Source organism: Dipodomys merriami, unplaced genomic scaffold, assembly GCF_024711535.1.
Source record: "Dipodomys merriami isolate MVZ:Mamm:240054 unplaced genomic scaffold, mDipMer1.0.p SCAF_22, whole genome shotgun sequence".
Lineage (NCBI taxonomy): Eukaryota > Metazoa > Chordata > Mammalia > Rodentia > Heteromyidae > Dipodomys > Dipodomys merriami.
The window spans coordinates 15,874,793-15,890,373 of NW_027203604.1; the positions used below are offsets into that span (position 1 = coordinate 15,874,793).

The 15,581-nt window shown below is 40.5% G+C and overlaps 1 protein-coding gene across 2 annotated transcripts in view; it reads left to right on the top strand.

The window, feature by feature from the left end:
* The first annotated feature begins 317 nt into the window (after nucleotides 1–317).
* The window catches only part of Sdk1 (sidekick cell adhesion molecule 1), an 824,227-nt gene continuing 808,963 nt past the window's right edge, over nucleotides 318–15,581 (top strand). Inside the window, exon 1 of one of the 2 annotated variants that reach the window (XM_070033470.1) lies at nucleotides 318–582. In XM_070033470.1, coding sequence (XP_069889571.1) covers nucleotides 318–582 — 265 coding nt within the window. The remainder of the gene's footprint in view (nucleotides 583–15,581) is intronic. The other variant, XM_070033473.1, reaches the window with a different exon arrangement.

Genomic DNA, 15,581 nt, shown 5'->3' on the forward strand with positions numbered 1-15,581 from the left:
GGCGGCGATAGCAACAGCGGCGGCGGCCGAGGCAGCGGCCGTGGCGGCGGCTTCTCTTCAAACGCCAGCGGACCCCTCGGAGAACGCTGCGGGCCCGGCGTTCCGGCCGCGGGGCGGCGGCCTCGAGGAGCGAGGGCGGCGTGCCGGGCATTTCTCTTCCCCGCTGACAACTTCTCCTCAGCCCGCCTCGCCGCCCGCCCCTGACGGGGACCGGGACGCCGCCCCTCAGCCCCGCGCCGCTGCGCGCGCTCCCGCGAGGGGCGGCCGCCCGCGTCCCCAGCCCGTCCCGCGGCGCCCGGGGGTGGCGGCTCCTCGTTATGACCCGGGGCGCCCGGCCCTCAGCGGCCAGCGGCGGCGGCGGCGGCGGCGGCGCGGCGGCTCCTGAGTGCGCGGGCCCGGGGCGGTCGCAGGGGACCCCGCCGGGCTCTCACCCGGACCCCGAGTGCCCGGGGCCCCGCGCGGCACCTCAGATCGCCGGTCGGGGCTCGGAGCGGCGGGCGACAAAGTTCAACCCGGGCGGACGCGGATGGTGGGCGCTGCTGCTGGCGCTCCAGCTGCACTTGTTCCGGGCGCGGGCGCAAGGTAAGGCGCGGGGCCGGGCGCGGGACGCGGGCGCGGGCCGGGCCGGGGGACTCCAGGCGGGCGGCGCGGGCCTGGCCGCGGGCTCTGGGGTGGGCGCCGCCCCGCGTGGGCCCGGGGTGGTGGGCGCCGCGTCCGGGGCGCGGCGTTGCGAACTTTGCGAGCGCCGGTCTCGGGTCGTTCGCGGTCTGCCTCCCCGAGTGCCCGGGTCTGCCGACAGCTGGAGGCTTAATGCGGGGTGTCTTTGAATCCACGCAGAAATCCGAGGCGAACTGAGCTCGCTAGAGTATGCACCCCCGCCCCTCCTCTGCGGCCTTTTTTCTTTCTTTCTTTTTCTTGTTTTAAACGAAGCTGTGCAAAAATCTTTTAAAGTTGAGACCCAGCCCCCGGCTCTTTGTAAGAAAGCTGAGCCGGGTCCAATTGCACGGATTAAACGCGGGTTGATTCGTATCTGAGTCCGTTGTGCACCGCAGAGGAGAGGCTTGTTAGCAACGAGTGACATCCGCGATGGACTTCAAATACCAAGTGCCAGTCACCTCCACGCCGCCCTCTTTCCCTCCGTCTCCCCAGGGCGACATCCTTCCTGATCCCTACCACTACCCCTTCCCCCCCATTCTGGTGCTCCACCCCAAGTGGGTGCTTACTGTAAGGTCGGTGGAGCAAAACTTTGAGAGCCTGTCTTTAGGCTCTGCCACTGCGCTTTGTATTTTCTCCCTCTGTTGGCTTCTGTTTAGAGCACAGCACTCTGGTGGAAAATGGGGAGAGAGGAATCGCTGCTTCCACATGACCTTCGAAAATCAAGGTGGAACCGCATTCCCTCCCCCCAAATCCGGTTTACCCCTCTTAAACCTGTGCCATTCCGTCGCCGGTTAGCATCCTGTTTTCACTGGTCTTAAGAAAAAAAAGTAAGCATGTATTTAGTATGCCTTCTTTTTTTTGAGGGGGGGGTCATTATAAAAGACATCAGTGAACCTGTGTTGCTCTTGACAGTTTAGTTTGGTGTTCATGACCTGTGTCCTGTTATATTACTACCACGGTAAGGAACTGGGTTCTCTGAGTCTGAGGAAGGATGGGAGCGAGTGTTAAACTTAAATTAGCAGTGTCCTGTGTCACCAAGATGATTTATGAGTGGTAACAAATAATGATCTGAATATGATGCCATTTTAAAGGTCTGGATTCAAAATTAGGATCAAGTGTCTTTGCAGCTAAATAACTTTTATTTATTTATTTCTGTTGGTCTTGGGCTTGAACTCTGGGCTTGGGCGCTGTCCCTCAGCTCAAGGTGAGCGCTCTACCGCTTGAGCTACAGCACCACTTCTGGTTTTCTGGCCGTTTATTGGAGATATTCTCACGGCGTTTCCTTAATTAGGCTGGCTTTGAACCGCGATCCTCAGATCTCAGCCTCCTGAGCAGCTAGGAATACAGGCGTGAGCCACCGGCGCCCGGCTAACTTTTAAATTAATGCTTATCTCATGTTGTCTGAATTGTGCTTGGTCTCCCCTTAAACTTTTCTAAATGCCTCTTTTCATATTGTGCTTTATGGGTTAATTTAATTTCCTCCATTACTTGTAAAAATTTTTACTTCATGTTGTGCTGCTCTTCTGTTTAATAACTTTAGTGGAAGAAAAACATTTATTGACTCACTTTGTAATCAGGGATCTGTAGATTGTTAGGAGGAAGCCAAGTTCAAGTGAAAAAATTTTAATCACTTAGGATGACCTTTTGATTAGAAAGTGTTTATTAAGTCCATTAAAATTTTATTTATATATTTAAAGTTATATGCATTTTGCAGTAAGACTTATACATTTAAAAACTTGTGCATGAATTTGGGTGTGCGTGGGGTATTGACCAGTGTCTTGAAGTAGATTATTGAACTACATTACAAGAGTTCAAGTTTAACAGTTCCACTTTGAGGCTACATGAAGTACTGCATTCTTATAATTGGAATGTTCATTAAATCTCTAATTTAAAAAAAATTGTTTAGCCATTGTTATTAAGGAGGAATCTTCCTTTTTTTTTTTACTAGTATCTCTTATATAGTTTATGAAAGTGTACAGATCTTTTAGTGTAAAATTTCAAATAGGCTGTCACAGATTCTAAATTCTTTGACAGTTTTCTGTTCTCTGTGCTCTGTGAAATATGTAATATATCCATCACTTTTTTATATCATATTGAAAATTCATATTACCGAGGAGATGTCACCATTTGACAAAAGCTCATGTATCTTGAAAATGAAAATTCTGGTGCTGCTATAGAGATTTCTGATGGGTTGATGAGTTGGTCATATGCAAAGGACTACATTCTCTTGAATCTTAGCAGAGCAATTGTAACATTGTCAACAGAATAGTTACCACTAAGTTGGAATTGGTCTACATATTTTATTACTATATAGCTAGGAGAATCTGTTCCTAATTCTCATTAAGCATTTTCTTCTAATGGTACTTCATGTGGGTAAGCTTGTTTCTGACATCTTTGGAGAAAATAAGGGCAACATATGTTTAGTACAAGTTACATATATATTGTTGAAGTTGTAAGAAGGTCTCTGTAATGGATGATTGTGTGAAACACCAGGTTCAGGTCTTCCATAATGTAACTTTAATAAACTGGAGTTTCTTTTTTTTCAATAAGGTAACAAAAATTCCTATTGTATACTCTGCTTATTGGTGTGTGTGTGTTTAGTTGCTTGTGACATCGCTGGATTCCTAAAAAGCCTTCAAGGCCTTGGCTTTCTGGAAGCCAAAGGCAGATGGCAATGCATGCTTTCTTTCAGCTGTCCAACAAGGAGCTGAATGTGAGTGGTTTAGAAAGATGAACTCTAAGTCCTCCTAAGTATCACATGTGAAGTCTTGGTGCCTGGACATTTTTATAGCTTGTAGATTCTGTTCCTATTCAGTTTACCTCATAGACTGTTCTTCTTTGTCAGGCTGAGAAGGATAGGAATGCCTTGAGTTCTGTTTCTCATCTAGAGTTGGCATCCTCCCCATCCTCCAGTCACTTCATTTAGTAGCTTCCCATGGGTGTGTTGAAGCTACAGGGTTCCAGCTGCTTTTGTTGTGTGAACCACAGCTTACTTTCCAGATGATTGTCATATACTGACATCTGTGAACTTCTATTACTCCGCTTTTCCCCACTCTGATTTCCTGAGAACTCTCTACCAAACTTGGTTGCATGTTGTAATCAGCTGAGCACTTGAAACACTGTTGCCTGGATCTCACTTCCAGAATCTGTTTAATTGACTGTAGGTTTGATCCAAGGGGTAGAATATTGACACTCTTGATTCTGACTGTTTAAGTTTGAGACCCACTGCTTTACCTCCTCAATGAGATCATATGCCTCCATTTCTCAGTCTCTCCCAACCTCCAAATTCCAGTGACTTCTATGGGCCTGTCTTCTGTGAGATCCAACTTCTTGATCTCACTATCTAATCAGCTTCTTTATCCCATGTTCTCTTTATTGCTTCCGAAAGTATTGAGCTCCTGCTTTGTGCCAGCCTGGGGTGTGCATCAGAATCACTAGTGAAATAAAAATAATGGAGTTACTTAGGCTCAGACCTGCTTGTTCTCAGAAGTATGCAATGGGAGAGGGAGGCTCTACAAGTAATTCTTGTTTCTTTGTATTGCCTTTCTTCTGTGCAGGTTAATCCCATAATCATGCCCTTATACTGATTTCCTGCTGTCTGGAATACTTTTCTTAGATCATTTCCTAGCCATAGGTAAGCTCTACTCATTAGGCTTTCCTGCCATTTGTCTGGTAGAGAAATTACAAAGCAGTGTTAATTGAGGTCACTGCAGATCTAGCTTTCTTTTGAGTCCTTACTGTTTTTCATTAATCTAGGAGCGCTTTGTTTCCTCTTTTCCTCTTGCCCTGTGTACCCTTGGGAACTTGGGAGCTATATTTGAACTGGAACTTGGGCTTCAGACCACCTTGTTGTACTAGAGCCTTACTCTTAGTAAGTGCTCAGAAACTCACTGAATTAAATCTTATTAGACCATTGCATATTTAACAGATGGCAACTAGTCATTTGGTTGGCAAGTATCTTGTAAATCCAACAGTAAGCAATTATCACCTCTCCACAGTCTCTGTGTAACCACCTGTAGCGCTCCTTTAATGAAGCCCTTATGTGGTAAGCACTAAGGCTCATTCTTCACATAATTCCTGATACTGGCAGAGTTTTTATTCTCATTTTACCTGTAGGGAAACTGAGGCACTGAGTTAAGTATCTGCCTGAAGCCCCAGGACTAGTAGTGGTGGAGCCAGAAAGAAAAGCCTGACTCAGAATTTTTGTGAACATAGCCCAAGGTTATAACCATTGGGCTGGAGTATCTCCCATGTAGTCGCTACCATTGTAGGGGGAGGGGTAGATGGGGAGCAGTTTGAACCATACTATAGGGAAGATGGTAGACTGTGTTTTCTAGCGTTACCTGACTTCATGTTTCAGGTCACCTTACTTACAGCAATGATTGTGAGACAACAAAAAGTAAAGAATTTGGAAGAAAGAGGAATGTGTATAATTTTTGTGTATCCCTTCCCCCAATAAAATGACTGTCAGTATTTTAAAATATTCCTTCTCATTTTTTTTTCATTGCATAACTTGCATTCCAACTGAGAGTGGGTTGTGGTAGCCCCTTTGGCAGTGATTCGATCACCTCCAGAGTAGACCAATGTGACTAAACCATTTCTTTGAGGAACATTTGGAAAATTCTTTTATCTGTACTCAAATGAATTTAATAAGACTCAAAGAAGTAGAGTATGTAAGGAGTAGACCTTTTGTTTGTTATTTTGCTTTAGCATGAGTTTTATTTAACAGGAGTTGAATTCAGGTACATACTGGAACTGTACCCAGACAGGAAGTTTTCTGAACCTTCAAATATTGGGGTAGAACAAAGTGGAAAGCTGCAAGTTAAACTGGCATATTTGAAGTTATATTCTCTCTATTGTCTTTATATTTCCATTCTGGGGCCTTGGATTGTTTTTGTTGATATGTGGAATTTGGTGTTCCAGGTGGCAGACATTTACCATATGTAGTGTCTTTCTACTGACTTTCTGACCTTAGTTAGGGGTGTTCTGCAAGTAACAGACCAGTAATGTTGGCTGATTAAAACTGAGAATGAAATTGTCACAGAGGAGGAATCATAGAATCTAGGTTTTGTCTGGGTCATGGCTCAACTTTTTCTAAGACATTAAAGTGGTAGTTTAAGTCAAAAGCATAAAAGTTGAGTTGGGAGGGGGGATGAAAATGAAAGGTATAGAATAAAGAAGAGATTAAGAATCATTTAAAATTAAAAGAGATGTTAAAACAAGTTTTATTTGGCTAAATACTTCTAGTAAACAGTGATACATTCTCCATAATGAAATTGAACACTTAAATTCATGTAGTCTTTTTTATAATTAACTTCAACATTTCTATATGGCCTTTTGTTAAAGCTCCCAATTTGTACATTCCTGTTAATAAAAGGGCATAGACTTTGTATGCTTCACTCTAAGGGATATATATATATATATATATATATATATATATATATATATATATATATATATATATACAGTCAACTGACCATAGGTTTGGCACCTCTTGCCATCACGTGGTAGCACATAGGAATCACAGTGGTAGGTTTTTCCATGAATGTGGGAAATGTAAGTCTGTCACTGACAGATACATACCTGACAGTAGGTCTGCACCTGTTAGGGGAGGTGGGGGAGTGGAGAAGTTTATTATTCTTAGTTGTAGGGCTTTCTTATACTAATGCTACTTTTATTATGCCAATTATAAAAATAATAGGTGGTATCAGAGCAATATGGTTTTAGGAAAGAAGCCCTTATTGTTTATGCAGTTGCTATTCTAGTGAGTATATGGTTTGACCTCCTGACCGGCAGTTGGACAGCCAGAGAGTCATTGTGTCAGCTTGGCCCCAATCTCCTGTGGGTATTGTGAGAATGAGAATAGATTTTATAAAGCTTTCCTAGAAACATGGATGTGGCAAACAGAGGCAGCATTGGACTAAGTGTTGGTAGCCTTAGCTTTTATCTCATCCTAAAACTATCTTGCAGTTTAAGCAAGCCTCTTAGCCCCTCTTGAGCCTGTTTTCTTATATATATAGAGGGAGGGGTTTAGTGTAAATATTCAAAATCATTCCACTCTGATTCGCTGATCTTCTGGATGTTATATCTTGTCTGTCCTTCACTAGATTCCTTAAGCATGTCTTCAGACTGGGGCATACACTTATGTCCATATGTCTTATCTCTTAGAATCTATTTCTCTCATTTTACTTTTGTCAGGGTATTTACAATGTTGAAGGACTGAGATGCTGTAATATAGTATTTCTCCTTAGGTGCTGCCATCTAACACATGATGTATTTACTCTAGCCTGGAAATGTTTCTTGCTCAAAAGTTTAGGTTCTGTAAAACAAATTAGTGCTGTAATTTATCAGTGTTAAGCCTGAAGTTTGGAGAAATAAATTTTCTGAAAATAGAAGATGCTTATTTGTCTAAATGGCTACAGGAAGAAAAATCAAGTTTCAAAATCTATGGGAGGCAATTAATGCAGTGAGAAATTTAAAAAGCAATGAAATAATGGTGGCTATGAGAGTGTTTACATTTGCTGGACAGTGACCATCAGTAATTAAAGAGATTAGAGGATGGTGTCCATTGATATCTCTGGCTCATTCTAATGTTATGTTGGTTTAATTAACATCATTAGGGCCTTTAGTAAATCATAGGGTCCTTAAAATTAATGCAAGAATGATTTTTCACTTTGAACAGGCTTAGCTGGCATTATGTTGATATCCAGACATGTCTAGTGAAGTTAACAGCTATCAATTAAATAATCCAATTTCTTGACAACTGACACGTCAGTCAAGAAAATCTATTACTTTCTTGATCTTGAAGATTTGCTTGTTGAACATGTGATAGGACTATAGTATGCAGTGTTTCTGGTTTCTGCAGTTTTTTTTTTTTTTTTTTTTTTTTTGCCAGTCCTTGGGTTTGAACTCAGGGCCTAGGTGCTGTCCCTGAGCTTCTTTTTTTTAAAAAAAAATATTTATTTATTTATTTATTATGATATTCTTTTTTATTGTGAAAATACTGTACAGAGGGGTTACAATTACATGGGCAAGATAATGAGTACATTTCTTATCAAGCATTGTAGCCTCCTCCTTTGTTTTCCCTTCCCATCCCTCTCATCCTCCCCCCACCCCCCATCTGAGCTTCTTTTGCTCAAGGCCAGCACTCTACCACTTGAACCATAGCACCGCTTTTGCCCTTCTCTGTTTATATGGTGCTGAGGAATTGATTGCAGGGCTTCATGCATGCTAGGTAAGCACTCTACCACTAAGCCACATTCCTAGCCCCTGCATATTCGTAAATATTATTCTTTTGGAATTGACAAAGCTAATCTAGGAAGATGTGAGGTTTAGAGACTGGACTAAATTCATATTAATTATGACAAAGGCAAAATTAGCCTCAGGTGCAGTGTTTTTCTACCTTTCATAACTCTTCTCTGTTCTAGACCTGCTTCTTTACCATGAGATATTTGGAAGCCTGTTTTTACAAAGATGAATAGTCTTCCCGGGGGGGGCGGGGGAATGTAGAGGCATAACCAAAAAATGGCTGCAATGATTCAGATAGTCAAGGAATGGCTGCATTGATTCAGGGAGATGGATGCTTGGGAGCTCTCTACCTACTTACCTCCATTAACAATAGTTGATGGGAATTTCAGCAACACAGGCAGGCTAGTTAGGAACATATTTTAGATTTTGGGGTAAAGAGGGCTTCTTTATGATGTAGGTTTGACCAGTCCTACTTAGGTGAAGGCAATCATCTCCAGGATTATTTTGTGTATATTATTTGTTGTTTTCTCATGAGAAAGGGTGTATTTTCAAAATGAATAGAAGTTCTAGGTATTAGGCATGATGCCGAAGAGAATGAGATTTTGATTTTGTGTAATCAAGCCCTTCTATATAATGGGTGTCAGCACTGATTTTTATATATGAACCACCAGATGGCAACAGGAAAAGTGTTTATATAGAATACAATCTATGTTTTCCATAGCTAATTTTTCCTTACATGACACAACCTCTCAGTATACTTAGGGCATATATAAAATTTTTTGACTAAGTGCACAATGTAAGATTGTAATTAGGAAATACAAAAGTAGTATGGTGTCACTACAAACAAAAAGATTGTGCTTATGGGAGAGCATGTATAAACTATTTCCAAAGGGAGTAGTGAGGCATGCAGCTTCATCACTTATATTATTGTATAGTCATGCTTCTATGTGTACATTTTTAAAATTCAGCTTTTATAGTAAGCTACGGTGATTTGCAAAACATTAAAAGAAAACATGGCTCTTACCTCAAAATATTTTATATTACACTTAAAAGGAGTTACATGAGTTTGCAAACATTGAGCATGTTTATGTATTTTCTAGCCAAATGTGTTTTTGCTTTATGTAGAATTTGTTTTTGTTTGTTTTTTCCCCCTTATAGGCACTCCCTCCCCTGCTGCCTTTAAGTGTGCATCTTGGCTTTTCTGAATTCTTTCTTAGCTAAGTCTTTTACTAGTGGCAAGCTAGAAACGCAGTCTAAATTACTTAGAGGATTTAATTGGAAAGGTGTGTGTGTGTGTGTGTGTGTGTGTGTGTGTGTGTGTGTGTGTGTGTGTTACAGTATATTAGTGGAGGGATACCTTGAAACTTAGGGTGGGTTTGGGATTTAGCTCTGTCTCAGTTGAGCCCAGGAATGAGTCGTGTGCTGAAATGGGTGAGACCCTTGGTTTGATTCTCAGTAGCACTACCACCATCAAACCCTCAGGTGTTGTCCTCTTTGTCATCATCTGTTTGCTGATGTTTCTGTTTGGTGTTATTCTGGAGTTATGGGGGAAAAATTGCTTTTTGGTTGAAACCCAGTTACTGCTAATCTTTGTATTCCTGTAGCTTCAGAATCTCCAAGATTGACTTAAAACTTTCATCCTGAGTCCACAATTTTGTGAAATGATCAAGTTTATATTTAAAAATTATCATCCTAAGGGAAGTGGAAACATTTTCTGTTGTAAAACTTGAGAATGGCTGGAAGAAATGACAATGAATGACTAGTTGAGCTAGGGCAGCAGCAGTGGAGGTGGAAGTAGCTGCTAGGGTTTAGAGTGGTAGTTCTGGAGACTAATATTGTTACAGTTCAGAGAGATTTAAGGGGCAAAAGTGGGTAGAGTTTGGTAATAGGTTGTATGCACTGTGTGAGTGAGAAAGTATCAAAGGTCATGTCCAGATTTCTAGCTTGCATGCGTAGGTGGTTAGTGCAGTAACTCATTGAGATTGGATCACTTCAAATTGGGCAGTGTGGTCAATTAATGTGGTTTTGAATGTATCCATGATTACAGACAGGCATTAGGGAGGTGTTCAGATAGGTGAGTTCTGCAATTAGAAGAGGGATGATTTGCTATAAATGGGGGGTGGATTTAATAATCATAAGAGGAGCTTTCACTATAAATATTTGTGGAGACAGTGCAGCACATACTTTAAAAGGATAAACCTGGCATAGAATAAAACGAATCCAACCTCTTGCTTGCTGTGCTTTCTTGGATTGTTTACATAATCTTCTTTAAACCTTCCTTTTCTCATCCCTAAAGAACTGTATAACAATCTTACGTGTTTCATACAGCTGTTGGAAAGATCAGTGGATGTGATCTTATACATGATGTTAAGCCCCTTATCTGGTACATGGTATGTACCATTAAGTGTTAGGTGTTGCTGTTGTTACTTGCCCTTTGGTCGGAAGGAGTCACTCCTTACTCAGCTCCTGAATAAGCTCATGAGCCACTGTAGTACAGAGTGTGAATGTGAGCAGTTGACACAGCTACAGGAGTGTTAAGTAGTAATGGGATGACTGAGATTTACTGGATAAATTGCAGAGAGAGGGCATGCCATAGGAGAGGTAGGGAACGGTGGATAAATCCTTGAATGGGGGACAGTACAGGGATAGGAAAACTGGAGTAATAGAATGGTTGCAGAATGAGGTAAATAATATGGGGACCAAGAAATAGCGATTAGATTTGTTGATTAGTTGAGATATTGTGATATTCCTGACATACTTTCACTGCAGTTCTATAACATAGACTGATCATAAATGAATGGACAAAGTGGTGTCACTAGTTTTGTTCTCATACTGTGGAACTATGAAGGCATTTGAAATGCATAGTGACAAAATAATCTTAAAATGCCTTGGGAATACTTATTTTCTTTAAATTTAAGACCTTCTCTTGAGGATGGAAAAGAATCTGGATTATTGTCATCTGGAAAAATAGGAAATATTCATCATAGTTCTGTAACGTTCTTTCAGGTTCAAAATTTGACTATTAGAAGCTTCTAGTCATATTGCCACCAGAGCTGATGTAAAAGACTCAAATTCCCACACTGTTATGAACACATAGAAACTGTGAGAAAAATGTAACAATAACAAAAGCAATTGTGAGCTTGAAAGACTGAAATCCCCAGGTACCAGAAACAAGATGAAAATTCTGCACTAGGGCAGTTAATCAAGAGCTCTAGGTCTGTAATAGAGTTCAGCTGTGGATACAGATTCCTAGCGTTTAGTGGTGGTGGGTCTCCTAAAGAAGCAAGAGACATGCCTTATGTCTACATAAAATGGAAAAGTGATGATGAGGTCCTTAGCCTAGAACCTGAAGGATTTTTCCGTAGGTGAAAGAATGATACCGCATCTGGGAAAGTGCAGAGGAACTTGCTGACTTCTTTGGGGTTATGACTATTAGGAATAAAGACTCTTAAATCTAAGGTTACAACTCACAATAGGGCAGGGTTCAGATTTACCATTTTTCTCCAGTGGAATAACTCTCACACTGAGAAATTAGCATAAGATCTAGTTTAGAACTAAGAAAACTAATAGAGCCTTCAGAAGTAAGTGTGAAACTATCCTGTAGAGCAAATTAAAATGTAGGACTCTTGCAGAGGAAAACTCATGCTAAAGATGAGTTTGCAATCAGAAATGGTCCAGGCCCATAGGAAATGAGTCACTGTTAAGGAGAGTCAGCAGATATTACAAATAGGAGAATTAGTGATCCAGGAGGTAGAGATGATAGAACACATGAAAGAGATGACTTTATTTAAAATTATTAGAAATAAAAGAAGACCGTAATGAAAGAATGGATTACAAAATGAACACAGATTTGGGAAAGAACCAAATAAAACTTCTATAAAAGAAAATTATGGTCATTAAATTTAAAAAAGTAACCTCAATGGACAGGTTAAACAGCCAAGTAGATATAATGGAAGAGAAAACTATTGATTTTTTAAAGGAGATTTGGGGAAAATTGCTCAGACTACAGTACTGAGGGATAAAGAGATGGAAAATGAGAGGTTAAGATTCATGAACTTTAGAATGATAAAGTCCAGTCCAGTATACCTCTGCAAGCTTCCAGAAAGAGGGAATGGAGGAGGGGCACTATAAGAAGATGTGCTGGCTGAATTCTTTCTGTCTCTTTCTTCTTTCTTTTCCTTCCTTTCTTCTTTTCTTCTTTCTTTTTTCTTTTTGTAATGAGTTTTTAGGTTCCAGAAGCACAACGGACCCCAACCAATATAGTAAAAATAAATTCATACCAAGACACATTTTAGGTCAAACACTAGAAAATAAGGCAAGGCTACCTGAGGCAAGCATATGTTCAGACTGACAGGTCATTTGTCAAAGCAGAATGTCTTCAAAATGTTCAGGAGGAAAACCACCATTGTAGACATCTGTCTCCATATGAAGTAATATTCATGGTTAGAAGTGAAATATGTGGTATGGTTTGAGTTTGACAGTGAGGTTGTTACCAGAGAGCTTTTAACATCACAGGGATGGTTTAGAATTTGGGAGATCAGACTTTTAGCAGGGGAACAAGTAGGTGGGCAATATTGGAATCTAAGATTCAGATTAGTGCTTGGAAATAGATGAAGAGATGGGCAACAGGAGTGAGAAGCAACCCAACACCTAGATAATGATGCCCTCAACTATCAAGACCTGAATGCTGTCCTTTATTGTCTGAATCTTATTGCCATCACTATGGGAAAATAGAACTTGGGATCTTGGCTATCAGAGAGATAGAATAAATGCATAAAGAAGAGGTTCTTCTAACTACTGTGAGGAAAAGCACTCACGTAGAGGAATAGGGGATAGCTCAGTAGAGAGTAACAGATAAAAATGTAGTCATTTGCACTTTTTAGCAACATGGTGTTTCTGGTTCTCACCAACCCTTGAAATTTGAAAATTACTTAAATTTAGTATCAAATTGTTATTGTTAGAAAGATGAAGGTCTTCTGTATCTCTAACTTGGCTGTTTTTTTGTGACAGTAAAAAGCATGACACTTAAGATGTGGTATTCATCTACGTAGATGGATATTTTGTAGCATTAAAAGAAAACTCATCTGTGATCCTCCTGTCTCAAGTCTCCTGAGTGTTAGGATTACAAATGTATACCACCTTGTCTAGCTACTTTGTATCAGTTGAAAATTTTAGCATTGTATCAGCTTCAAATACAGCCAGAGATGGGTTTCTCAGTTTCTTTTTAACCTACCATTATTTTGAAAGATGATTACTCTGAAGCTAGAATTTTCTCATAAATAGTATAGGCAGCAATGACAATTTTACTTAGAAGCCAAACTGTGTGGCCTGTGGATTGTCCCATGGATTGTATGTACCACATCAATGAGAGAGGAGACCTGGGGGCATGTTAACCTGTTTAACTTGACTTTCCTAATCTTAGTAAGGAAACTGGTTTGCCTGGAGTCCTCAGACCCTGTACATGTTAGTCCACAGTAGGTCACCTTGACCAAAGTGATGGGGCTTTGGTAGTGGCTTATGTGGCACACCAAGCTACTGTACTTATATTATTAAAAAAGGAAGATGGAGGGCTGGGAAGGTGGCTCAGTGGTAGAGCGCTTGCCTTGCATGCTCGAGGCCCTGGGTTCGATTCCTCAGCACCACATAAGCAAAAAGAAAAAAGCCGGAAGTGGCGCTGTGGCTCAAGTGGTAGAGCGCTAGCCTTGAGCTGAAGAGCTGAGGGACAGCGCCCAGGCCCAGAGTTCAGGCCCCACGACCGGACCCAAAAAAAAAAAAAAAAAAAAAAAAAAAAGGAAGCTGGAGAATTGTCTTAGTTGACGTGGAGGGAATTGTCTGAATGTATTAGGTGAAAAATAAGGTTACAGAATATTTCATATGGTATAATGGGATATTTTTACCAAGTACTTTTCATGTATTGGGGGAAGCATTATGCTCAGGTCTTTGTCTGTCTGTCTGTCTGTCTGTCTGTCTTTCTTTCTTTCTTTCTTTCTCTCTCTCTCTCTCTCTCTCTTTCTCTCTCTCTTTCTCTCTCTCTCTCTCTCTCTCTCTCTCTCTCTCTCTCTCTCTCTCTCTCTCTCTCTCTCTCTCTCTCTCTCTCTCTCTCTCTCTCCTGTCTGTCTGTCTGTCTGTTTTGTAGACTAGGAAGTTGAGACACAGAGAAGTTAGTATCATCCTCCTAATAAGGGGTAGAGCTGAGTTTCTTCAGTGCTGGCTGTTTTCAGAGCTCTTGTTCTTAGCACTATGTATGTGATAGCCCAATTTTATGAAGCCTTCAGATATAGGCTTTCTTGGACATAGGATCATTTACATATATGCAAGAAGAAAGGTACTTGGAAGCCATACAACATACTGATAGCAGCTGTGTCCTGGTGAGCAGAATTATGGGTGTTTTATGTCCTTCTTTGCTCTATTTTCTGATTTTCTGTAATGAACTTAAATTGCTTTTGAAATAAGTAACAATGTTAAGTCTTAGAGAAAAGTGTAAGGATTAAAGTAATGGGAATGTAATAATATTCAGTAAAAAGTGGATTAGAAATTACTGGGTTTGATAATATGATGCAGTGTGATTGAAGGAACAGGCCAGCTTAGTGTTTATCTCTGCACTATGAGGGGGAGGGTGTTCTTTGCTTTCTGAATACTCTTAAGTTTCAAACAATAATTAGTTATAGCTTTCCTAAAATTGTAAGAGCAATGAAAATTTATCATGATTTGGCAGCCGTGGATTTTAGGAGAAATATAGTATGAAAGCAGTTGAATACATGAATGGAAATGGGTTGTTTTTCCCCCCCTTCTATTTGAGGGAACTTAAATTATTGTTTTGTGTTATCTTTTGTAGAAAGGCATGCAGTATCTTAATGTTACAGGCTGTTTATAAGAACAAAAACTCCTTTGAAAGATGGATTGATAGATACATTTGTATCATTGATTTCTGGTTAGGGCTGTTTAATCTTTTTGATTCTGGTGTCAAATTCTCCCAATAACAATTCTAATATTGAATCCATTCCACTCAAATTTTTATGTGACTTGAAAAATGCAGTTGTAAATTAAAATTAGAAATGAATTTAAATTTAGAAATATATAAATTTAGTACTTAAAAGTTAAAATTAAGCATACTAAATATAACAGAAATGTAACTTAGGAAATAATACTGTGTGAATGCTAGTGTGTAGTCAACAATTCTGTGATACCTGGCTCACAAAAATGTGCTACTTTCTGGGAATGCACAGAGGTGCCCCTGGCCATTTTTCACTTGAGATATCTTGGCTTGTATTTGTGGAGCTCTACAAGTCCTTGCTTTCTGGAGCTGATGTGGTTCTGTTTTATCCTGAGATTTTCCCCCCCTTGCCAAGGATATCCCCCTTTTGTTTAAACTATCTAGAGTTACTTTTTCTCTGAGCAAGCTTTATTCAAGCCTCTTAATAATATGCATCCTTAATGAGTCTTATCAACCATTTTGAATTGTATTATAAATATAAAATTGTAATTCTTCAAGTTTTTCTTTCTTTCTTTCTTGTTGCTTATAGGGCTTGAACTCTGGGCCTGGCCTCTGTCCCTGAGTGTTTCAGCTCAAGGCAAGTGCTCTACTACTTGAACCACAGTGCCACTTCCAGTTTTCTGGTGGTTAATTTTAGATAAGAGTTTCACGGCTTTTTCTGCCTAGGCTGGCTTTGAACCAC